Raw genomic sequence first — 26,551 nt, forward strand, 5'->3', positions numbered from 1 at the left:
CCTGCCTCTCTGCCTACTTGTGATTTCTCTCTGTCAAATAAATAAATAAAATCTTTAAAAAAAAAAAAAAAGAAAAGGCATTTATGTTAGGGTTGCCTCCCTCATTTTGTCATTTTGGGCCCTCAGAAATTTCTGCTTCAGATTCTCCATCGAAAGTTTCTTCCCTGAGTATGTTGAGGAACATTGCTAAAATCGTGCCTCTATCCAACAAAAAACTCACGAGGAGAAACTGTTGTAGTAGTTAGGAATTAGGCTAAGTCTTGAGTTTTTAGTTATGAAACAGAGATACCCTTAACATCTTAGGAACTGTTATGAGCCTACAGGAAACTTCCTGGAACCCAAGGAGGGAGGGAACATGGCTGAGCCTGATGAACATGAAGGTTTGGGAACAGGAGAGACTTGAGGACTGTTTGGAGCTGTGCTTTCCAGTATGGTATCCATATGCCACATGTGACCATTTACATTTAAATTTAAATTAATTAAAATTAAAAAATCTGTGGCTTTAGCCACTTTTCAGATGCTCAGAAAGCACGTGTCTACCAGATTAGTGCAGATTGTTGAATGTTTTTGTCACTGCACAAATTTCTGTGGAGCAGTGTGGACAGGGGCATGAAGTGAGAAGTCTGGTGAAAGGTTAAACTAAATGATGCTGCTGCTGGAACCAAAGCCATTGGCAGTAGGGCGCTTCGAAGGACTTAAGGCTTCGTGAGGAAGGTAAATCCTGGGCAGGCAGCATTGCGTAGGGGTGAAGAGTGAAGATGGGTGTCGGATTTGAGTCTGCTCTACATTTCTTAGTTGTATGGTCTTAGACAAGTTCCTTAAGGCTCAGTTTTCTAGACTGAAAAAATGGGGATTATGAAAGTCGTGGGAATGGATCCAGTAACCCAGGGAAAGTAGGGAGGATGAATAGGGAAGATGAGTAGTGTGATCCGTGAAAATGCTGGGGATGCTTACAATGAGGACTGTTAGTGCTAACCAACTTTCTAAAGATGAGTGGATTCTGGATTTTTGGGTCGGTCATTGTCCATCCATATAAGGATGGCACTTTGGATTGGACACTGCAGTCAGACTTGGGTTCAATGTCACCACTTACTGGCTCTGATACCGTGTAATTAATACACAAGCTTTCCATTACCTGGACCTCTTTTCTTTTGTGCTAAATGGGCATGGTGAGAGATTTAGAATTTATTTCCAAAGGTTGTATTAAGGGATATATTTCATATAAAGATTTAGTGAAGGGGTGCCTGGGTGGCTCAGTGGGTTGGGCCTTTGCCTTCGGCTCATGTCATGATCTCAGGGACCTGGAATTGAGCCCCGCATAGGGCTCTCTGCTCAGCAGGGAGCCTGCTTCCCCCTCTCTCTGCCTGCCTCTCTGCCTACTTGTGATCTCTGTCAAATAAATAAATAACAATCTTTTAAAAAAAAGATTTAGTGAAGAGTCTAAATACAGTAAACATTCAATAGATGTTAGTTTTTGTTATTTAAGAACCTATCCTTGAAAGTGAAAGTTCAATACTGAATAGTAGAGAATCACAGTGAATGTGGATTGTACAAACATGGAGAATTTTCACCAAATATGTGTTATTAAAACTAAAGGGCACCCTGTCAGAAATTTAGAACATGAAGAAAATAATTTTGGTATAAGTGAAAGTGTGCCTTTTGTGTACCTGGTCATTAGCGTGGGATTCATCACTGAGAGCCTTATTAAGAAGTACATTTAATAAAATTTAGACTAGTTGACTGCATGGCTGGTAAATCCACACTGGACAATGGAAAGGATGCTATGTGTCTGAGAGCATACATAAGGTGCTCATTGGGGACTAATAATTACATGCCTTATAGGGACCTGGGAAGAGGACTGTCTCAGCATTTTATCATCGTGAGTTGCTTCTAAGATGATTCTCCCCCCACTCCTTGTTACTCTATGGGATTGTTCTCTTTCATTCTAGCATAAACCTGTACTATTCTCTTCTTATTTTAAATCGAAAAGCACAAAGCAGAGAGGAGGAAGCAGGCTCTCCGCAGAGCGGACAGCCCGATGCAGGGCTCGATCCCAGGACCCTGGGATCATGACCTGAGCCGAAGGCAGAGGCTTTAACCCACTGAGCCACCCAGGCGCCCCAGAAACTGGATTTTAAAGGGGAAAATTCACCTTTCATTATGAAGCTATTGTTTGACCTTTTTTTTTTTTCTTCAAACAAAACATATCTTGTCTATATCAGTGACCCCACTGAACAGGAAGGCCACAGTTATGAATGCAGTATCATAGTGAGAAGTGACTTGAACCTCTTGTATTTAGAATCATTTTGATTAAAAAAATGACGAGCATGATAAATGCTAGAACTCACACTGGGTCACTGTATTTTTGTTTTTTTAATAACATTATCTACTTTATAGGATAAAATTAAGAGATATTTGCTGGGGTTGTCACTCTCAATTTCTGATTCACAGTACCTACCTGAATGGCAAAATATTAACTTTCCAGCATTTAATTCTGGAGGTTGTTACTTTCTTTCCCATTGGTCAGACAAGATAATTTATCTTGTTCTAATACTCTGCTGCAGAGACCAGTATCCCTGCAGTGCCAGCGATCATTTATCCAGTGACTTCATCTATATGAAATGTAACTGAAAACCAGAAAATAAGCAAGAGTGACCTGTAGCAGCCAATGTGGCTTAAAAACTCAGCTCACTAACGTGTACACTTTTCTCCTCGAACCACCCTTCAGACACCTACTTCTACTGATATTATACTGAAATATACTTAATGAAACTTCATATTTCATTGGTTTGAAGTTCCAGTTTTTTCACCTTTTAATATTTCCAACGTCAGGGTTACAGGCTTTCAGCAACAGGTGTTTCTTGCCCAGGATTTGATGGGTTGGCTGGGGTGGCTGGTGGCCTTGCCTGGACTTGTTCACGTGACAGAAGGACAGCATCACAAGAGAGCAGCTTGCAAGACAGAGCATCAAGAGAGAGCCCAAGCACTTTCCCAGCTTCCGTTTGAGTAACATTAGCTAATGTCCCATTAGCCAAAGCAAGTTACAGAGCCTCGCCCAGAGTCAGGACTGAATAAATACTCTTGTCTCTTGGCAAGAGGAGCAGTCAGGTCACATTGTAAAAGGTTAGACGTGCTGGGATGGGAGGGATTTCTGAGGATATTTTGGTAAATAGTCTTGCATGTTATTAAAAGGAATATCATAATTAGTGTTTTCCTTCTTAGTCATACATGCAATGGTGTATTTTGGTGGCATCTTAGAGCTGAGGAAATATGGTATATGTATTGGGTTTTCGGTTTTTTAATTAAAATGATACGTATTCAATTTAAGAATTTAAAATAATACCAAAGAGTAAGAGTTAAAGTTCTTTCCCACACTCTTTCCCCCACATCTCAGACCCTGGAAGAATCTTCCATGGGAACAGTTTGGCATACACTTGTGGTAGGCTGAACAGAAGCCCTCCCAAGCACAGGGACTTTCATGGTAAGAGGGACTTCGAAGGTGTGATTAAGTTAAGGGTCTTGAGATGGGGGAGATTATCCTGGATTGTTGGGGGTGGGCCAGTGTAATCGTAAGGGTCTTTGAAAGAGGGAGGCAGGAGGGTGAGAGTCAGAGGAGAGGCAGAGATGTGTGAAGATGAAGGCAGAGATTGGCAAGATGTGGCCACAAGTCAAGGAATTGCCAGTGTCTCCAGAAGGAACCAGCTCTGCTGATACCATGCTTTTAGCTCCTTAATTAAGAGTCATTTTGGACTTCCAACCTTCAGAACTGTAAGAGAATAGGATTTTATCATTTTAAGCCATAAAGTTTGTAGTTATTTGTTATACATATAAATAGAAATAATATACTTGTTTATTTAATTTTTCACTTTTAAGAAGTATGTGGTTATTGACTAGGAATTCAAATAGAATCAGAGTATTAAGTAAAATCCTGTATTTTAGATCATTTCTTCCCATGTCCTCTGGGATAGCACTAACAGTTTTTTATGCATTTCTTCAGAAATAGTCACATTCGGGGTGCCTGGGTAGCTCAGTTGTTGTTAAGCATCTGCATTCAGCTCAGGTCATGATTCCAGGGTCCTGGGATCGAGCCCTATTTTGGGCTCCCCGCTCAGTGGGGAGTCTGCTTCTCCCTCTATCCTGCCCCCCTGCTCATGATCTCCCTCACTCTCTCTAGCTCAATAAATAAAATCATAAAAAAAAAGTAGTAGTCACATTCATTTTCTCATTTTGTATAAATATGATCATACCCGGCCTTTGTATGTTGCTTGCTTATTTAATTAAACGTATTCTTGGGTAGTTGCAAGCTTGCTTATTTAATTAAATGTATTCTTGGATATTTTCTTATCAGAATAGAGTGATTGATTTCATTCAGTACTATAATTTATTTTACATACCCTTTTAGGGAACATTTAGGTTGTTTTCACGTGTTTTTGGATGTTGTTTGCTTCTGTTTCTCTTTTCTTTTCCTCTGCCACAAATAATGCTGAATGAAGCAGCTTCTGCAGATGCTATTGGCTATTATCTACAAATATAATTTCAGCAACTGAATTACTACCTTAATGAATGTTGGTGTGCATGCATGCTGGAGTGAGAGGGGAAAGCTGTATTTTCCCATTCAGTTCTTTGCCTATAGAATTTTAACTCTCTTTTATGAAATATTCATAAAGAACATAAAGCATAAATCGATAGTTAACTGCAGTATTGAAAAGAAATCCATGTCAAGACATTTAATACTGTTGGCTCCTCCAAAGGACCTCGGTGCTGATTACAGCCGGCAAGAGGTAAACAGTATTCTGACTTTTCATTTGCCACTGCTTAGTTTGGACAGAACGCTAATAAACTTGATCATCTGGCCCTCCGAATATTAGGACTGTGAAAAGAGCTAATTAGGTTATTCCTAATAATAAATTGAGCATTGACAGTTGACCTTAGAAAAATTATAGGAGGTGGATATAAGAACTGAAAACCAAGAGTTTGGGACATTTAGTGTTAGAAAAATCAATCTGTGTGTAAGACTGTAGCTCCTGGGATATTTATAATTAAGTCATAAAAAGTGTTTAAGAACATAGGAAAATATTTTAAGAAGAGTGTCATAAAGGTGATGAAAAGAAAAAGTGGTATTTGAAAAGACATTTGTCTGTTACCTTGAAAAGTGTGCTGAGGTGTAAAGTACAGGCATCTGTTCATTATATGTTGTATTAGGCAACCCCATCTTCATCTTTAAAAGCTGAATTGATTCTAAGGGAAGTTGTTAGAGCAAGCCCTTAAGGTCTAGTTGTTAGTCTATTCTCTTGTCAGTGCCCCACAGGAGTCCTTTCTGATCACTGCTGATTAGTCAAAGATGGAACTGAATTCTAGGCACATATAATTCTTGTCGTTTTTGACTTCTACCCAACCAAGCCCAGAGGGTAGCACTAAAATTGGCAAAAATGAGTTCCTGCTATGAGATTTGGCCAGTTTCTGCGGTGGGGTGGTGAATGCATGAGGATGGATATGCGTGGGTAGAAAGGGTATCTCTCACCTCAAGCAGGTGCTGTGAATGTCTTCTGAGTTGGATTAAGAGTTGTGTCACCTTTGGTGTTTTGCTTCTCCCTCTTTCCCTGGCCATATTTGGCTTTCTTTGGCCAAAGAGCCAATTCTCTTAATTCTTTCCATTGGTAATTTGTATATGGATACAGAGTCTCAGGGATTTGGGAAGTAAGAAAAAAAAGCAAAGTTTAGGGAAGAGTAATGAGTATATCATTTGGTTGCCACTTTGTGTGTTGCACACAATAATGGGAATGGTGAGGGGGCGGGATTGGTACCTTGGTTAACACAAAGTAAGGCACTTAAAATGCCCTCTGTTTGAAAACAGATATAGGAAATCATTTATATTTCTCAGTAAAAAGAGCAAATTTGATACAGCTTTGAGTGAATCTCTGAAGGAGCTAAGTGAATCATTAAAAAGCTCTACTAGGAGTGCCTGGGTGGCTCAGTGGGTTAAAGCCTCTGCCTTCCCCTCAGGTCATGATTCCAGGGTCCTGGGATCAGCCTTGCTTGGGGCTCTCTGTTCAGCAGGGAGCCTGCTTCCCTTTCTCTCTGCCTGCCTCTCTGCCTACTTGTGATCTCTGTCAAATAAATAAATGAAATCTTAAAAAAAAAAAAGCTTTGCTAAATACTCATTTGTTTAGGAAATACAGAGTTTCTCCCCCCTCAAATAAATGTGTGTAAGTATTATGTATTTATTGTATGAAATTACTAGAGAAAATTCTTTTAATTAGAACCCAGGTGATGAATATTTGCTTAAGTACATCAGTTTCATTCCCATTTCTAATTTGTATGATTCCTTGGTATCATTGAATTCTAATTTTGCAGATAAAAAAATAAGGCAACTAGCCTTTTTTGCATCCAGTAACATCATTTATCTTGCTTGGTAAGGATTGGTGTGAATTTACTTGTAAGATTCCTTTATAGCGTCAAAAAATATGAAGTATAATGTGTAATGTAAAAAGTACAGAGTATAATGTCAGATTTACTGTTAGTGGACAGCAATCATGGAAAACATGTAGGTTGTTCTCAGGATTCTCAGATTATATTTTGTGTGTGTTTGATTGTTTTTAGACTATAGATATTGATGCTATTTTAGCTCTGCCCTTTGCAAGTATCATTTTCATTTTCGGAACTGATAGCTGAAACATGGCTTTGCTTTTGGGCATTCATCCAGAATTGAGGGAAAAAAGCAACAAAGAAGAATCTGGTTAACACATCCTTTCTTCTGTTGGTGAGCACCTGTCCATTTTTTCCCCCCCTAGATTCATGGTTTTATTTGTGGGTGGTGTGGAGATGTAAACAAAAACTGAAGTTATTATAGTTAATTAAAAATTTTGCATATTCTGGTAACTTGAATTTAACATATGTTGGTGATTAAGAATGCTTTTCTCCAAAAGTAGTTACGCAGTTAAGTGTGGTTCTATAAGCACCAACATGGCAGGGATTTTGCATTGTTCACTACAGTATCCTCAGTGCTTAGAATAGGACCTCATAGTAGATGCTCAGAAAATATTTGTTAATTATAGGCTGGAAGAATATATTGGCTGTAAAACCTATTGCTGATGCTTCATATCACCAATCTGCATATATTCATAGTAGTTCAAAACCTCACATTTGTCCTTACGGTTTGAATGATGGTCATTATAGTTTGCTCTTTTGTGATTTTTTGAAAAAGAATAACCTGTTCAGTGAATCTGTTTCATCACAAAGATTATGGGAAGCTATTATTTCCTTAATATACAACATGCTTCTTGAGTAAATAATAATCTCTTACATCTGTACGGCATTTTGTACTTTACAGATTTTTTCATGCTCTGTCATTTGGTCCTTCCTCAGTACTATGAAGAGTAAGGGCTTCCTGACCCTGCTGGTTATTCGCCCAGTTGTCTACTTTATTCTTTCTGGCTCATTGAACCCCAGTTTTTTTGTTCAGGTGTCTACCCCTACCTCATGTAACTTAGGACTAAATCCTGAATAGTCTAAGCCTATCACAGTAAGCTCATTCCTTCTGCCAGGGACTAGTTTAGGAATGGGCATGCAACCCTGTTCCAGCTAGTGATCTAAGAAGGGAAGTTTGCTGGGGGTAAGGGTACATGTGGGAAAAGTTTGTTCCCTGTTTCAAAGGGACACACAGGAAAGAAACATCCCCGATTTTTCTGCTGCTTTTGGTCATGACTGGATTTGACCACTGGGAGCTGTTATGGCAGTCTTGTGACTATAGGGAAAGGTGGCCTAACAGTAAGTTGAAAGCGTACTAGAGTGGAAGAAAAAGACAGAAAGAACCATCTACCAAATTAGCTAGCCCTGGAGCTGCCGCACTGCTGACTTCTTGTTACCAGAGAATAAGTTTTTCTTATTCCAGTTGAAGGCATGCTAACTGATAATTGGTACAGTTACTGCCGTTGTACAGGCAACGAGGTGCAGACTCAGAGCTCTACATGGAATGACCATTACTAGACAGTGAACTCACTATGGAAGCCAGGAGAATTACAACACATACTCTGATTCCTTCCCTGGTGGTCTTCTTGTTCCCCAGTGTAGCCTCTCTATGAATAGTCCTGCCTCTGTACTTGGGAGGGAACCGGATTACCAATTTAGGTATTTGTGTTTGGAATACATTCTAGACAGTTCCTAATTATTTGGTGATTAATTACCTGTAACAAATACTGCTTCAGAATTCTTACTGATACGGTTACCTACTTTTCTTAACTTGGCTGGCCTAAATGAGAACTTTATTTACAAATTAACAACTTGAAGAGATGTTCTTTTATAACTAAAGTAATTTTTAAAATTGTTTTGTGAATATATTTCAAAAAGTTCGTTGACCTCTGCCTAAGTGTGTGGACATATATTTGAAAAATTATGTTAAGTGTTGAGAAGTGGGATGGTTTATTTATAAATAGATTAAAATGGCAACTGACCAATTTATGGATTGAGTGGGAGAAGGGGCTCTATGTCTTACTTTGGAAGCTGTACCATTGGCTGATAGGAAAACTTATGGTTGACCATACACATGATGTTCTTTGCACTGCCATTCTTTGTTGACTTTCTCTCTGCATTCCATCTGCTTTTCGTTTCGTCTGCCTTCCCCCTTCCCCCGCTTATGGATAGAAGGTAAAGAGACGGTGACCAGTAGTATGTGGTACATTGCTTCTTATTACAGAGGACTATCAGGACAGTGTTCAGTTTGAATAAGGGAGTTTATTTACAGTTGAGGAATTCAATTAAAAATATTCAGTGCCATGTAGAAGATACTTGCTGGGTGAAAGTTAGTTTTTTGTTTTTTTTGTTATTTTTTTTTTTTTACAAGACCAGTATTCTTGGTGGAGCCAGTGGTGGCTGATAGGCGGGTGCAGGATGGAGGACTCCAGTCTCCTGGAGATAGTTACAGTCTGGCCCCCACCTCTTCTTTGCCCAGTTGAAGAGACTGCTGTGCTGGAGGAGAGGACTGCTGTGGAGGGTACAGTCTGTCTTCCCTCAGCCCTTGGCTGCTTTTTCAGGCTCAGAGGATTGGCTAGCTAAATAAAGTGAGAGGACTGAAAGAGGACCAGTATTTTGCGACTGTTCCTCTGGTAGCAAAGTAGGTAACCGTATCAGTAAGAATTCTGAAGCAGTATTTGTTAAATAATGCCTTCATCTTGCTCTTTTCTTCCCTAATCTAGGGAAGCTAGATGGTGGGGCTTTCTCTGGGTACCTACTGGGATATCTTCTTAATTCTTAATTTATTTAAAACTAAAAGTGAGCCCAGATTTTTGGGGATTAATGGCAAAATAAAAATTCAGTCTTGTATAATTATTAAGAATTCCTCCAATGCCGTGATTTTTTTTTTCCTTAAAGATCTCTTTTGTTCCTAAGATTTTACTTCACAACTAAAATGAGCTGTGTGGTGTCCTGATAAGGGTGATTTAACACCAGGATTAGCACAGGTGACACCATATGTTGCTGATTACTGATTTCTCCTTAGGGTGCACTTGGATTTCTACTTGAAATGCTTAATGATTTGATTTCTCCTCTTTAAATTAATGTATCTGTGAATGGAGAACTTGCCCTTCAAACCAGCATAACTTATGTTCAAAGGACCAACTCAAGCCACGAAAATGGAAAGAATGCTTCAAAATCTGTATGAAGATGTTGGGTGAACCATGACATGGCATTTAGATATTATATTCTGCTGCAGTTGGCAGAAAACAGAGAATTACTGTCACAGACTAGTTAAAGGGGTTATTTTCCTCTTGTAATGAGAAATACAGAGGTGGGCATTCCAGGATTGGTCAAAACCATCAAAGACCCCTTCAGCCACTCTAGTGATCTTGTCAGTTTGAAATCTCAAGATGGCTGCTCTCCAGCCAGCATTGCATCTGCCTTCCAGGCAGGAAGAAGAGGGAGGGCAGATGGCGAAAGGCAGATACCAGCTGCTCCCGTTCTCTTTCAAGGAGCTTCCTGGAAGCTCAGTTCGGTGACTTCCGCTTACATCTCATTAACCAGAACTGTGTCCTACTGCCACCCCTCGTTGTCCACAAGGCTGGGAAACGGGCTTGTTTTGGCAGGACGTGTCCTCGCCCTGAACACAATTGGAATTCTGATGTAAAGTATTTTGGAAAGAATTATGTGTCTGTTTCTAAACTAATGGGACTCAGGGAGGAATTTTAATAAAGGCATATTTACTGAAAACCTAGCTGCATACTGGGTGTAGTGCTGGTTGCTTTGGAGGCATTATCTTACTTAATCCTTAGCATTCAGAGAGACATATCATATACACATTTATATTAAAGAATAAAGTAAGTTCAGCGTGGATTTAAAGAGCCAAAAAAGCAGGATTAATTATATTCTTTGTGGAAGTGTTCTTACAGTCAACCTATTAAGCTTGGAATGAATTTAAAGGACTTTATCTTGAAACCCAGGTATTATAATGAGAAATTTTGACAAATTTAAACATATTAATTTAAAAAATCTGTGTGTTGGAACCCAGCATTCATAAATGAAGACTTGTGGAAAGTACTTCTGACATAGATTTAAGAGTCTTAATATTTGTAATAGATAAAAAAGCATCTATAAATAAGGAATAAAAACATAACTTAATTAAAAAATATGGACAGGCACACATTTCCCTGAAGAAAATATACAGATAGTAAAAAAAAGCTGGAAAAAAAATAAAAGCAGTATAAATTAAGTGCTAAAACACCATTTTTTTGTAATTCCCACTTGACAGATTTTTTAAAAATTAATAATAACCAGTTTTGTAATAAGATCAAGAGAGAAGGCACTTTCATATACTATTGGTAGTCCTGTTGGATTGATACCATCATTTTTTTTTTCTTAAGTAGGCTCCATGCCCAATGTGGGGCTTGAACACGACCCCAAAATCAAGAGTCGCATGCTCTATCAACTGAGCCAGCCAGGGATCCTGATAAAGTCATTTTGGAGAGCAGTTTGGCAGTACCTGTCAAAATGCAACATGTTCATACCCTTTGAGCAGGTCCATTTCTTGGGATAAATTTTACAGAAATAGTAGTATGATTTTACAAGGGTGTTTATTGTAGCATTGCAATGAAGTAGCAATGTGGGATGAGCTAAACGTCCATCAGTAGGGACATGGTAAAATAAATTATGTTATAGCCACACAATGTAATTACTAACTGGCAAGCTGTCTGTGGACTATTAAGTAGGCAAATAATACACATATTATTTTGTAGATTATTTTTGTGACATCTCTGTTTCTTAAAAAAGTGCACATAAAAGAATTGGGGTAAGAAAAGTGATGATTTTTCATTTATTTATGCACATAAAAGAATTGGGGTAAGAAAAGTGATGATTTTTCACTTATTTATGCACATAAAAGAATTGGGGTAAGAAAAGTGATGATTTTTCACTTTTTATACATAGATATTATTTGAAACTTATGTAGGGGCAAATTGTGTGTGTGTGTGTGTGTGTGTGTGTTTTGTAAGAATGAATTGCCATTTTTTTTTTAATAAAGATTTTTATTATTTATCTATTTATTTTTTTTGACAGACAGAGATCACAATTAGGCAGAGAGGCAGGCAGAGAGAGAGGGAGGAAGCAGGCTCCCTGTCAAGCAGAGAGCCCGATGCTGGCTCGATCCCAGGACCCTGAGACCATGACCTGAGCCGAAGGCAGAGACTTTAACCCACTGAGCCACCCAGGTGCCCCTGAATTGCCATTTTTAAAAGTTGCTAACAACTCTTTTAAAAGCGGAATTTTTTTTTTTTTTTAAAAGGGAGATAATAAATTTTTGGTTCCATAAAAATGTCAAAATGCAGATAGTGATTTTTATGGGTTGCTTTCTGGGAGTGGTAGAGGAGGAAATGGTGTATAAGAAGAAAACAATCTAGATTAACAGTCTAAATGACAGAATTGGGAGAAAATGTTTTTTCAGCTACCTCCTATGAGTCAGGGTAGGCTAGATTATAATAACAGACAGCCTCCAAACTTCGGGGGTTTACGTCAAAAAGAATTATTTGTCAGTCCTCGTCCATGACAGTTGAGAGTTTTCTGTGTGCTTTTGTGACAGAGCTGGTGGTCCGAGAGGCTCCACCAGCTTGAGCATCACTACTCACAAGGATGAGGAACCGGCTTGGCAGAACCTTTGCTGGCTTTTCAAGACTTCTTCCCAGAAGTGACACACATCACTTCCACTTCCATTTCATGAATTAAAGCAAGCCCCATGGTCATGCCTGAATTTAAGGAGGTCGGGAAGTGTTATTCTAATGTGCCTAGAAGGAGGAGAATCCAAGTACTGTGAGCACCTTAATGGCTGTCACAGCCCTTCAGAGGGGTGCTGTGAGGTGAGCTTCTAGAACAGTGCCTGGCACATAGTTACAGTGTTACCAGGCCTTTCCTTTTTACAGGTAATTTATACTCAGCTTGTGAATTTCTTAAGAAATATGTATGAAATGTCTTGCATATTAATTGAATCAGCAGGCCATTTGTTGATTCTGTATCATTGTATCAAACCTGTGGAAGTTAAAGGGATTTGTCTGTATGTAGATACTTTTAAAGTAAGACTTTATGAAAATGTTTCTTAAATATTTTGAAAACCACCTCCCCCTAAGTTATTTATTCTAACTATATCTATAAAGAAAGTGTTTATTATAAAGGAAATTTCTGTGGGGCTTTTGGTGTATTTTTATAAAATTCTAACTTAGTGAGGCCTTAATCTGTTTAATAAAATTTAATAAAAAAAATTCCTACTTAGGGTAGCTGTCAGAGATGCATTCTATTTTATTTATTTTATTTTTATTTTTATTTAAAAATTATTTTAAGATTTATTTATTTGAGAGAGAGAGAGTGCAAAGTGAGAGAGAGCATGAGCCAGGGAAAGGGTCAGAGGGAGAGGGAGAAGTAGGCTCCCTCCTGAGCAGGGAGCCTAATGTGGGGTTCAGTCCCAAGACCCTGGGATCATGACCTAAGCCGAAGGCAAACGTTTTACTGACTGAGCCACTCAGGCGCCTCTTATTTTATTTTTTAAAGATTTTATTTATTTGCAAGAGAGAGGGTGCAAGAGTGGGAGAACATGAGCAGGGGGGAGGGACAGAAGAAGAGGGAGAAGCAGTCTCCCTGCTGAGCTCGAACCCAGGACCCTGAAATCATGACCTGAGCCAAAGGCAGATGCTTAAGTGACTGAGCCACCCAGGTGCCCCTCAGGGATGTATATTATAGCAGTAATGCTTTATTTTTTAAAAAATTAAAAAAAGATTTTATTCATTTATTTGACAGAGAGAGTGAGAAAACACATGCAGGGGGAGCAGCAGAGGGAGAGGGAGAAGCAGGGAGCCCAATGAGGGGCTCAGTCCCAGGACCCTGGGATCATGACCTGAGCCAAAGGCAGATGCTTAATGACTGAGCCACCCAGGCATCCCTATAGCAGTAACTCTTTAGCTGTGTTTGGGTTTGTCTGACAGGGAAGATACATTCCATCAACAGAAAGGAAATCTTTTTAGACAGTCTTCTGTACACATGATGTCCAAGTACAGAGTTCTTTACTATTGTAATATCCTGTCATTTAGTAAAGTGTGAGTAGTGTGAAGTTGTCCTCTTCTGAGCATGGTGGAGTTTCTCCTCCCTTTGGTCTTTCTACCTTTTGCCCCTGCTTCCCTGAGTCATTTTCTTTTTCTTCCCTGAAGGATTCAGCTCTTTTCCACCCTGTCTTCTCATGCATGAGCTAATGTTTCATGTTCTTAGATTTCTTGCGATGGAGGAAGACAGGCCTTTCTCCTAGGATCGGGGGGTGGGGTGGGGTGGAGTAGAAAAAAAAATCTCCCCTGCCACCTTAGCAAAAATGGTGGGTTGAATCTCCAGAAATTTCAAGAAATGTGTCCATAGCCTGATTTATTTGAGAAGTAGCCTAACTTTCTAGGCCTTAAATTTCCAGGCTAGTACGTTTGGCTTACTGGTTTTCTTTTTTTTTTCTTTTTTTTTTATTTATTTGACAGAGAGAAATCACAAGTAGATGGAGAGGCAGGCAGAAAGAGAGAGGGAAGCAGGCTCCCTGCCGAGCAGAGAGCCCAATGCGGGACGCGATCCCAGGACCCCGAGATCATGACCTGAGCTGAAGGCAGCAGCTTAACCCACTGAGCCACCCAGGCGCCCCTGGCTTACTGGTTTTCTTTTTCTTATCTAGTTGTTAAATAGAAAAAGCTCTTAAGTCTTTGTAATACTTAAAAGAAGCTTGATTCAAAAACGATGAAGCTACCCGTGTTTCTATTTACTGTTAATTTCACCTCCATTTATTCACTCAGCAGCCTTGGACTGACTGTGGAAATCAAACTCTTTATGAAGAGAGCAGTCACACTTCAGCTGATGTAGAAATACACTTTAATGCCAAAATTTGCGATGCCTCTGAAGCACAAGTGAGAAGCACTCTACAAGTTCAGCAGTATTTTGCCTTGTGACCCTGGGGCCCCTGGGTTTGGTGCCACATTTTGGCAGCACTGCCTTAAGAGTATCCGTAAAGAGAGCATAGGAAAGATAATATATTTTTGGGCGCTGACTGTGTGCTAGCACCGTGTTATTTCGCATTACCTCATTAGTAGAAGTTTGCTGTAGCCTAATGGACGGTTTGTCTCTCGCTCTGTGGTATTTATAATAAAGTAAGAGTTGACAGTGTGGTGCTCTGCTACCAGCTTCTGAGCTTCCTGAGGGCAGGGACCGTAGTTTGTTCTGCTGTGTATCACAGTGGGATTCGGCAGCCTGTGTCACTGAAGTTAGTTTTGTGAATGCCCATGTAGGTGGATGGATGAATGAATAGGTGGAGTCAGTCCAGATGTAGAATCTGGTCTCTGCCCTGGAGAAGTTCATGATTTACAGAGAATGAATGGATCTTGAAGTCATCAGTAGAGGTCTGAAGGGTTTCCTGTGGGAGAGTGTCTGCGGCCTATTTACCTTGAATAAAGTAAACATACCTGTTGCTGTCGCTCATGACCTACCTCAAACCTTCACTATTAGGGTACAGCGTCAGCCCATGACTAATCCCCGTTCTCATACAGTGTTGCTGGAATTTCCCTGAGCACAGAACTTCACAGTTGCAGAAGATGGGAGGCTTGCCAGAGGTGAACAATAAAGGCTTGGGGTGCCTCCTCCCTGCCTGTCGCCATTGTGAGTGCTGGGAGAGGGTGTGTTGAAGAGGAGTAAGCACAGGCTGCTGTCACAAGATGGCGGGAGCTTGTCCACCTTTGGTAAGGCTAGAGAAGTGAACAAAATATGGGATGCCTTTTGCCTCTTTAAAAATGTACCATAATGGGGACACCTGGGTGGCTTAGTGGGTTAAAGCCACTGCGTTCAGCTTAGGTCATGATCTCGGGGTCCTGGGATCGAGCCCCACATCGGGCTCTCTGCTTAGCAGGGAGGCTGCTTCCTCCTCTCTCTCTCTCTCTGCCTGCCTCTATGCCTACTTGTAATCTCTGTTCGTCAAATAAATAAATAAATAAATAAAATCTTAAAAAAAAAAAAAAAAAAGTACCGTAAGGGTGAGCTGCGGAGCTCAATGTCGGAAAAAAGAAATGGTGCCTCACTTTCTTTCTTGGCCTTTCCTTTCTCTCTCAGCTCTGTCTGTTGGGTCGTTCCGCACAAGATGTTCTTCTTCCACCTTTCCCAGCAGGCAAATAAAGAGGAACTCCGGAAGGTGTTGAGTGGAGGTTCTCTCCCTGGCCTTTCCACAATTAAATAATGGGACCGTGAGGGCCATTACATAGGACGGGGGACTATTTTCCTCACTCTGTCTCATGCTGTGGGCAGTCAGAACTAAGGGTGAGAAGAAACTGGTTACTTATGGGACTTAAAGGCAGAGAGAAGAACTCCTTATTTTTGAATCATTTGGGCTGATCCTCCTTACAAGCCCCTTCCCACTGGGGAAGTGGTTAGGGGGAACAGCTTAAATGTAGTGTAATCTAGTAAAATTAGTCTGATGCAACAATTCAAATTTTTTTAGGTAAATGGTCCATTTTCAACATGTAAAGTGCTCTGATTTTTATACTTCCTTTCCACCATAGTCCTCATTCACATGGCGCCGGGGTCGGGGGAGGGGGTGCTGGGTTGGGGGGCTGGACGGGGTCTGGAAACCCACCTGGTAACCTCCGATCCCTTTTGGCTCGGCCAGGAAGCAGCTGCTCTGGCCTGTTGCCTGGCCTGGAGATGGCTGAGGGATGACGCCCCTCCCTGGAGTTTGCTGCTGAAAACTCTTGCTGGTCGAGCTCCTGTTTTGCTTGTCATGCTCCGTTATGCCTGGTAGTGCTCCTGGCAGGCTCCCCTTCACTCTGGCTCTCGTGGCCATGCTTCCCCTCTGGGCCTCTGCCATATCCTTCAGCCAGCTCTTGGCCTGGTGATCTGGTCCCCTGCCGGCTTTGTAGTGGCGTCACCTCTCCCCTTACCAGGCACTCCCATGACCCTCCACCCACCGCACCCCATCTGCATCAGTTCACTTCTGTCTCACCCTGTTCAGGCAGGATGTTTTGGGTCTCATGGAAGAAGAACAAAAGCCAGGGCCACGGAGGTAAAAAGATCAATCCCAGCCATTGTTTTCTCTGATTTTGCTGTAGCACATGGTTGACTCTCATGGGACTTACCGGACCCAATTGGTGTGGTGGGGCCAGCGAGGCAGTCTTTTCCCAGAATCCTAAATGGGAAGCATGGTGGAGGCCTTCTTTCTTCTTTCAACCTGTGAGCGTACCTTTCAAGAGGGGAGGTTGGGACACAACACACTTAGCTCACCCACTTCCTCTCCTGACTCTGGCTGTCCTCTTTTCTCACTTCCCTGTGGGCCAGGCCCTGCGCCCTTTGCCTTGTCCTGTTAGGTTAGAATGTCCCTTCCATCTAAAACGTGGTCATCTAGTCCTGTTGGCTTCAGTGTGTTTACTAAAGTTAAAGTGATTTAGAGAAATTTATTTTCTCTGGATAAGGCATGGGATTCCTGCTGCAAAATCAGGTCTGTCTCCTCTCATTCCCTCCTCCCTTCTTGCATTTGGCAGACGCACACCTTGGATAGACTGAGTGCCGTGCGGGTTCAGTGCAAGAACACTAATAGCTCCGTGATACTCTTCACTAAATCCAGAAGAGTTAACGGACTTTGTTTACCTGGGAAATAGCCGCCTTTAAAACAATTAAGACTATTTTGCATGGAAGATATCTTTTGGACTTTGTATCTTAAACAGAGTTACAAATAATGAAGTGGCAGCTGCCTTAGCTCTCAGGAAGTTTTGAAGTACGCAGTGTGATGGCTGGCCAGATTGGTCCTTTTGGGTTTCCTCAGGCCCAGATGACAGTTGCCATCTGGAAAAATACAGAGAGGATTAGATTGGTTCTGGAGTGGCCACGTAGTGACTCAAAAATCTGGGGAGTCTGGAAAACCAAACCAAAACAGAACTTCAGGGGTAGGACATTGATCCGCCCCAGTGAGTGAGGTGGTGGGATTTTCTGTTTTTAAATCAGTAAAAACCACACTTCCTTCCATCCTTTTTTCTTAATTTTGTTTATATATTTTTGCTCCGTTGTACTTAATGTAGAACATTGGAGGTGTGTGTGAGAGAGAGACAGAGAGAGAAAGGGAGGGAGGGAAGGATGGGATGTTTAGCTTCATATTAAATATGGCATTTTAGTTTGGTAAAATTGCACTGAAATTGGGGTTATTATTTTCCTCTTCACAAAGGTGAAGGATTAACTCAGAGCACATTTGTGTTCTGATTCACTCCAGGAGGCTAGACGCTGACGGCACTGAGCTTTGCAATATTAGCATCCCTAAAGATAATATTTGAAAAAATTTTTTTAAAGATTTTATTTATTTGACAGAGACTCAACAAGAGAGGTAACACAAGCAGGGGGAGTGGGAGAGGGAGAAGCAGGCCTCCTGCTGAGCAGGGAGCCCTATGTGGGGCTCCATCCCAGGACTCTGGGATCATGACCTGAGCCTAAGGCAGACCCTTAACAACTGAGCCACCCAGGTGCCCCAATTTTAAAATAATGTTTAACTGGAGCCCTTGACTTTCTTCTCTATGTTTTGAGACCCTTCTTTAGGTAGTTTCTTTGTTTTTATTATTATTCTTTATTCCAGTCTTGTGAATCTGTCCAAATATTTATAAGCCCACGCACATTTCCTTGCAGCCAATGTCTCCTGTGGCGGCCCACTGGTGGGTAAATGACTGTTCTTTGTGCAGAACACATATTTACAGCGTGCTGTAGACCACGGCTCTTTTTCTAGTTACATTCTCTGTCTCAGATGCTTCAGCAACAGTTTACAAGTTTCAAATTCTGAACCTGGTAGAGGGCAGAACTCCCTCTGTAAAATGAAAGTCAACCAAGAGAGATTTTAGAATAACACTCATTCATTTGTTCACTTATTAAACATTTACTTACTGTCTCCCTGGCACCCTGCTGGGTTGTGAGCACAACATCACAGGACACCCAGTTTTGTTCTCCAAAAGCTCACAGCCTGCTCAGGGAGGCAGGGACGTAAACCGTTACAGTAGAGAAGTCTGATCAGATAATTTATAGTCTACACTGGGACTCTTTAAAAGTAAAGGTAAGGGGTGCCTGGATGGCTCAGTCATTAAGTGTCTGCCTTCTGCTCGGGTCGTGATGCCAGGGTCCTGGGCTCCTTGCTTGGTTGCGGGGGAGGTCTGCTTCTCCCTCTAGGCCTGCTGTACCCCTTGCTTTTGCTTGCTCGCTCTCTCTCTCAAAATACATAAATGAAACTTAAAAAAAAATTAAAAATAAAAGTAAACTTAAAGATGGTTAAGATGGGGGAGCGCCTGGCTGGTTCAGTCTGGAGAGCATGCGATTCTTGATCTCAGGGTCATGAGTTCAAGCCCTAAATTGGGCGTGGAGTCTCCCAAACTCCTAAAACAACAACAAAAAACCTGGTTAAGGTGGTAAATTTCATGTTATGTGTTTTTTTCTAAAATTAAAAAAAAAGTGAAAGTAGGTGCTTTCACTGTATAGGCCAGAGCAACCGACATAAGCCAGGGCAGACTGGCCAAAACAGATTAACCGACAACCTACTGCAGCTAGTGTTCTAGTAGGAGGATGAAAGGGAGAAGGGGAAGGAGCGGGGAGAATGATGGGACTATGAAAGAACGCCAAGCCTTGCCTTCCTCATCTCTAAAATGGGCATGGTCATAGCACCTAATTCATGGATGTTTTAGCAGGATTGAATGAATTAATTCAAGCTCGAGAGAGCAGGGGTTTTAAAAATCTCTGTAAGATAGGGAAACCGAAGGCACCCCATGAAAGAAAAAGCTGTTGTTTGTTTTCCCTTTGCTGCTTTTCCTGCTTCTCTTCTTGCTGGGACCTGCACCCCCTCCCCCCTTACACATGCCTTCATGTATGTCCACCTTGTAAGGGTCTTCCAGCCCAATAGAGAACATCTAAGGAGTGTGTGGGAGAGATCGTTATGGTTCAAGACCGCTGACTCGAGACACCTTGATGCCAAGACCCCTGGCTCCAGGGTGTGAGTGACTTGTGGAGGCCACCTGACCACACCTCCCTGTTCAACCAGTTCCTGGATGCCTGAGAGGACACGTGCCGCAGACCACCATCCTCAGTAAAAATTCCAGACCCTAAGTAAACATGAGGCATGTGCTCCTTTTCCTTTTTGAGGCTCCCAGATGCTCTGTCTTTATTTGCTCTCTCTAGGGCTTCAGTAAACTGCTCTCACTTTTCTTCAGCTCGCATTTGATTTCTATCCTGTGCGAAGCCAAGGACCCTCTTGGCTAGGTCTGTGGAAACCGCTCTGGTTTTTTGGACCTGGCCTCTCTTCATCAGCTTCAGCTAGTTTTATTAGTCCCCTGTGATTTTCCTGTCCATATATTTTCATGTGTGTTTTACACAGTACCAAACCTCTTGACAGATGTCAGCATGAAAGAATGTGTATCATGTGAACATTTGGAAACTACCCTATTTCCAGCTTTTTCCCATTCCCTCTAGAAATCCTGGATGTTCTGTGGTTCCTGTCCTCCCAATCTTGTGGTCGTTTCTGTCTTTCCACAACAGGCAGTTATGACAGATAGCTCTTTTTTAAGGGTTGGATCCTGTTTTTATCCACTGAAGTAAGTTCTTCACCATCTCATCCTTTCCCCCAAGCTTCTAAACTAGAGGGCCACACTAAAGAGACACAATTAAATGGCTGTGCTACCCCTGTCCCCTAATACTCCTTTCTTTGAAGTGATTGAACCCTGTTTTGAGATAATGTGATAAAGGATGAAAGATCAGAGAAAGGATTGGGTTGGGGGAAACCACTGGATGGTACAATTTGATTCATTGAATCAGAGGCTTTTCCAAGCACATGTTTTCTGGGGCTAGTTGTGGACAGATGACTGCTGGATTCCAATAGAATGAATTTGCTAAAAGCAGGAGTTCAGATTTCATTGGTGACACTCTAACCCTGTGTCTCTGGTCTTGTGTGATTATTTATAGTTTGGTTCCCCAGAACTAGGCTGTGAGCCGTCTCTCTTGTACTTTCGTGACTCCTGGTTTGCTTTTCCTGGTTCCATTCATCACTCCGAGTGGCAGGCATCTTGTGTGTTGGGTCTCAATGTGCCCGCATGAGGCCACTTTCACTCTGCTCGTTTCACTTTAATTCATCATGGGTTTGGCAAATGTGAGAGGAGTTCCTGACTATGTCTCAGGTACTATTCTAGGCAGGAGATAATATTGTAAACAACACGAAGATCCTTGTCACTGGAGCATACATTCTCTGGGGAGAAATAAACAGTAATCATAATAGCTAAGTAAAGAGTGTGTTAGAAGGTGAATAAGCAGCCTGGCAAAAACAGGGAGCAAGGTAAAAGGACTGAGAATGCAGGTATGGGTTGGGGGGAGATGAAGTTTCCATATTTTGCAAAGGAATGGCCAACCCTCACTGACTCACTGAGAAGGCTATATTTGAACTGAGAACGGAAGGGTGAGGGGCTAGTCTTGGGGTTTTCCCGCATGGATAGTAGTGGGGGTAGAGGCCCTATGGCAGGAATATCCCCAGTGGTCACCAGGGAGACCATTATGGCTGGGAGGAGAGTGCTTGCAGTCAAGATCAAGGGGATGGTCACAGAAGGAAGTACTGGAGGCCAGCGTGAAGATGTTGGCATTTACTCCGGCAAAATGGAGGGGCTGCTGCAGAGTTTTGATTAGAGGAGTGCTAAGATTTCTCTTATTTTAATGCGATCAGCCAGGGGCGGGGTTGGGGAGGGGGAGTGGGGTCAGCAGCTGGGAGGACCAATTAGGAGCCTACCCATTGCAGCGGAAGTTGTGGCTTTGACCAGGAAGGACTATGGTGGTAGAGGTCGTGAGAGGTGGTAAGGTTCTGGATATATATATATATATATAGACTTCCATCATTCAGACTTGACTTAGTGGCTTCTGGTCAAGTATATTACAGTGGTACAGCGCTGTAGCCACAAACATTCCTTGTACTGGTGTGATGGTTTCCTCCTCCATTAAGGGCACATGTGTCTAGCACTCGTTTGTGTAAATGTTTGAGCCACAAAATTCAGGTTTCTTGGGTTTCATCTTGTTTCAAAGCTGGAACGAACATAGCTGTTTTTTAGCCTCAGTTATGCAATGAAGAGAAAAAGACGTATTTGTTTATGTCAAAAGTAATAATCTCTTTAAAAAACAAATAGATATTTTAATATACAAAGCAAAATTGTTCCATCCAAGCCTGTGGCGAACCACCGTGATAGTTTGGTCCCTATTCTTAATAAGAGTCAATTAAAATATTCCTCCATCTGTAGGGTTTCAGAAGTTCAGTACAAAAATGGAAATCATTTATAGAATAAGTATATCCGGACTTGAGAGCTAAGCAAAAATATTACTGAGGCCAACTAAAATCCTGTGGAATTCAGCCAAGATTAGCCAGCTCAGAGTGCAGCCAGCCCTGGCAGTGGGTGGAATGCTGACAGGGCAGGGATGAGCCAGGACTTTGAAAAGGAAACTGATATCAGCGGAGGGAATTTTCACCTGATGTAGCATTTCATACTTCACACCCCAGCGAGTTACTTCTGTTGGATTGTTTTAATATTGTCATACACTGTTCGTGTAGTTATAAGTAAGTCTGGCGAAGAATTTGTGGTGAAGTAGAATAGAAACCATGGTTGGGGAGGCGGAGGGCCCCAGGCCACCACCAGGGCTGCTGCCACATCAGTGACCTTGCAGTAAGGATCTGAGGGAGGACGGATGCAGAAGGGGAGCTAATACTTGAGAATTTCCCTTGAAATCTCCAAATCTTAGATGGGTGAGGGTGTGAGGCCCAAGTCTGTCTTCAGGGTGGAAATCTTTGGCCGTAGCACCTACATCTTTTCTTACTGCTAGTACCGGTGGAAGCATTTGTGCAGTAGAGGGAAGATTGCGTTTGGAGTGAGACTGGTTTGGTTCGGACGTCAGCTTTCCATCCTGTTGTGTGCAAGGCTCGAATCAGTCCACACACCTCAGTTTACTTCTCTGTAGGGTAGTTTTTCATGTCTATTCACTAGAGGTCTTAGAAGGATCATCCCAACACACACACAAGTACAGGAAGCATCATCTGCCGTGAAAGACTCATTAAATAGCTCCTTCCTGTTCTCCACCAGTGGCTCAAACGATTAATTTTGACAGTTACTGTCATAGTTATAGCTTACTTAATTTTGTATATTAAAGCATATATTGTATTTCATAATTCATGTGAATGATGGGCAGGGCCCCAAACAAAATGAAACAAGCCTAACAGAAATTTTTATTTCAGTGAATTTTTTGTTTGCAAATTAGGGAATTTGATGTTTACAGATTCTTGCGCCTCTTGTCGGGGTAGCAAAGACGGCAGCAATAGCCATAAAGGCGGAGCTTCATTTCCGTTCCTTGTGGGCGGAGAAGGGGAGGGAGGAGGAGCGAATAGGGCACGTGATGCGCCGCAGACGCCGCCCACCCCTCGTTTGACTGAGGAATTCTCTTCCTTGAGGGTTGGTAGTATCTAAAAAGGGCTCCAGAGCTCGACTGGCCAGCATGTAAAATAGGATTACAGGTAAAGATTGAGCAGCAGGGCAAATTCCTAGGGTTTAGACGTCTTCCGAGGACAGCGGAACATCGCTGTTTATAGCTGGGATCCGGTCGATCCCAGTTGTGGAATGTACGCTTCAGTCTCCTTGCGTGTGAAACGAGGAGCTGGCCTAGGTTATTTCTCAGGTGTCCTTCAGTTTTACAGCTGATCTCCTGAGACCCAGATTTTCAGTTTTAAGCTGTGGAGAAGGGGTCTTGAAGGATGCCTGTGAGATTAATGGATGGAAGTCCACCCGTGGGAAGTCCCTCACACCGTTCCATCCACCTCATAGTGTGGGGCAGGTTAACGGGGCGCCGAAAGGATAGCGTAGATTTCTTCAGGTCTGCTTTGGTCTGTAAACACTCCTTTTGTCTCCAGTAGATTCAGGGCACAGATGGTTACTGGTGTTAATTAAATATCTGAAAGAATTTGAGTCCCTTGGAAATTGATGCATTATAACCATGAATTTGTCTTAATATTATCTTTATGGAACATGGCACATGAAAAGAGAATTTCGCTATTGGAGAAAAATGGATTTCGATTTCCTGATTTAATGTGATTTTAGGAAAGGCTCTTGAGTGATTAAAGTTCAAGTTCTTTCTTGCATCATGCTCTGTTTATCTATTTTAATTTTCTTATATTTAATCTCTGAAGGCTGTAATCAGTAATCATGAAATGAAGGCACATGAAAGGGAACTGTTCTAGAAAGTGTTACACCCTACCTAGGGGATAATCATGAACAGCATCATGAACTTAATTTTTGTATAAAACTATTATGCATGTGGTGGAGAATTAGAAAACTCCTACATGTGACAAATCAATTTGAAAGATGTCTAATTGGAAAACAAGAAGAAAAGTCCGTGTGTCATTATGGCTGAGAGGTCATCAAACCTCTTTCTTAAGTGTCACTTCTCTTTTAGTTTTTTTGAAATATTTTCTTTTTTCAGTTTATACAGTATTTACATTCTTATAAAAAAATACAGAAAGTCCAAAAAAGTATAGGAAGCAGGAGGTAAGAAACTACCCCTGATCTACCATGTTGGAGAAACCAGTAACAGATTTCTTTAAGCTTTTTTTCCTCCAATTTTAGCATAGTTTTATGTATATGTATATAATCATATAAACCTTGTATTTGCTTAACATGATGTCCCCAGCACACCGACGGAAGTGATTGGGTGGAAAAATGGAGCCTCAGCCATGAAAGATACATGGGACCCATTGAGTCAGCCTGGAACTGCCTGCCTTCTGGCCTTTTTGTTTAAATCACTGTGGTTGGAATTCTGTCATATGCAACTCACATCATCCTAAACTGAGAAAACTGCCTTGAATTTATTCATTCTTTCCACTTATGATTCCTTACTTTGTCACACAATCCATATAGAGCCTGTCATCCATAGTGGGCTGTACGTGGCCTTTCTCTTCTCATGTCACATACAATTGCTGCTTTCTTTTTTTTTTTTTTTTTTTAAGTAATCTCTACACGCAAGGTGGGGCTTGAACTCACAACCCTGAGATTGAGAGTAGTATGCTCTTTCAGCTGAGCTTTGTTTTTTTGTTTTGTTTTGTTTTTAAGGATTGTATATATTTATTTGACAGACAGAGATTACAAGTAGGCAGAGAGAGAGGGGGAAGCAGGCTCCCCACTGAGCAAAGAGCCCGATGCGGGGCTCGATCCGAGGACCCTGGGATCATGACCTGAGCTGAAGGCAGAGGCTTAACCCACTGAACCACTCAGGTGCCCCTCAACTGAGCTTTGAAGGGGAAAGGTCCTGCTTGATTTCTTACTTTTGTAACATGTGAATGTAGAATAAATTTCTGCAAGTGGAATTTTTGGGTCAAAGATTATATGTTTTTTAAGGTTTTTTGACCTCTGAGGATTTCCTTTATTTTCTTGTCAGCTCGTCATAAGACTTTAAGAACATTTTTTTTTTTAATTTTAATGAGTTTTTGGTGTTTTAAACTGGTAGCGTTTCCTCTTCTTTGTTCTTCTTTTTTTAAGTGTTTGGTTCACCACAGTGCCTGCAATGTTCTTTCTTTCTTTATATACACTTTTTGGAGCAACTACTATATGCCTTGTACTTTTTGCAAACATTACCTCATTTAACAATCACCCGGGCGAGTGTTATTTTGCTCTTTTACCCAGTTTGTAAATATTCCTCTGTTTGATCTTACCCTGGCATCTTGTGTTAGGTTTTCAAAATTATTATCCTTTCTGATTATTTACCTTTTTCTAAGTTTTGTTTTGCTTTATTTTGTCATTCTCCTCTCTTTTAAAGTAGAAGAACAGTCTATTTGTGACTTGGGAGTTACATGTCCAATTTTGTTCTGATTGTGAGTACATTTAAAATATGAACTTCTTTTTTTTTTTTTTTAAAGATTTTATTTATTTATTTGACAGAGAGAAATCACAAGTAGATGGAGAGGCAGGCAGAGAGAGAGAGAGAGGGAAGCAGGCTCCCTGCTGAGCAGAGAGCCCGATGCGGGCCTCGATCCCAGGACCCTGAGATCATGACCTGAGCCGAAGGCAGTGGCTTAACCCACTGAGCCACCCAGGCGCCCTAAAATATGAACTTCTTTAACATTGGAACAGAATCTGTGGAGTTCCCATAAACGTGTTTCAGCATGTTGTTTCCTTCCTTCCTCTTACTGCCTAAATTTTGTTGAAATGCTTAGAAATGTTTGTTCATACATTTTATTTTAGTATTTTCCTCCTTTAAGCATCATTGCTGAATATTTCTCTCATTTCAACACCATTAGCATTATTTTGTTAGTTTTATTATTCACTGTGATTTCTTTCATACTCCTATATGTCTACACTTTTTTTCTTTTTAAGATTTATTTGAGAGAGAAAGAGAGTGCACAAGTGGTGAGAGGGGCAAAGAGAGAAGGAAAGAAATCCTGAACCAAATTCCCCACCAGGGACAGAGCCCTATGTGGGTCTTGATCCTAGGATCCTGAAATCCTGACCTGATCTGAAATCAAGAATTGGCCACTTACCTGACTAAACCATCCAGGTGCCCCTCGGTATGTCTCTATTTCTGTAGATCTTCTACTTTCTTGAGTTGTTTATTCTAGTTTATTTTTTCATTTGCTTGCATGTTCTCCCTTCCTGAAGAATTTTATTTCCAAGAGTGCCTGGGTGGCTCAGTCATTTGAGTGTCTGACTCATTGACTTTGGTTCAGGTCATAATCTCAGGGTTGTGAGATCGAGTCCCAAGTTGGATTCTGTATTCAGCTGGAAGCCTGCTTGGGATTCTCTCTCTCTTCCTCTGCCTGCCCCCTTTCCCCCAACTCCCCAAAACAAAAGACAAAAAACTTTTTTTTTTTTCCAGAAAGGGTATATGGAAAGTATATTTTTCTTATGTATTGTGTATTTTATTTCTTACATTTTTTATGTACTCTTACATATTTTTTCTGCTTTGTAATATCAATATAGTACCAATAATTTAGCTAAATTTAGATTTCTTAGGCCACACACAGTCTTTTCCCTTCAGAGTCCGGTAAATCTTA

General features: G+C 41.3%; 1 protein-coding gene across 4 annotated transcripts in view; it reads left to right on the forward strand.

Annotated features, from left to right (window-relative positions):
• WDFY2 (WD repeat and FYVE domain containing 2) overlaps positions 1-26,551 on the forward strand; it is a 178,424-nt gene that overhangs the window by 23,454 nt on the left and 128,419 nt on the right. The window contains exon 1 of one of the 4 annotated variants that reach the window (XM_032314639.1): positions 11,795-12,335. The exons of the other annotated variants lie outside the window; for them this stretch is intronic. Within the exon in view, the coding sequence (XP_032170530.1) occupies positions 12,301-12,335 (35 nt within the window). The 5' untranslated portion in view covers positions 11,795-12,300. Of the gene's footprint in view, positions 1-11,794; positions 12,336-26,551 lie in introns of those variants that run through there. 4 annotated transcript variants of the gene reach the window in all.

This window comes from Mustela erminea, chromosome 15 (assembly GCF_009829155.1).
Source record: "Mustela erminea isolate mMusErm1 chromosome 15, mMusErm1.Pri, whole genome shotgun sequence".
In the NCBI taxonomy this organism is placed as follows: Eukaryota; Metazoa; Chordata; class Mammalia; order Carnivora; family Mustelidae; genus Mustela; species Mustela erminea.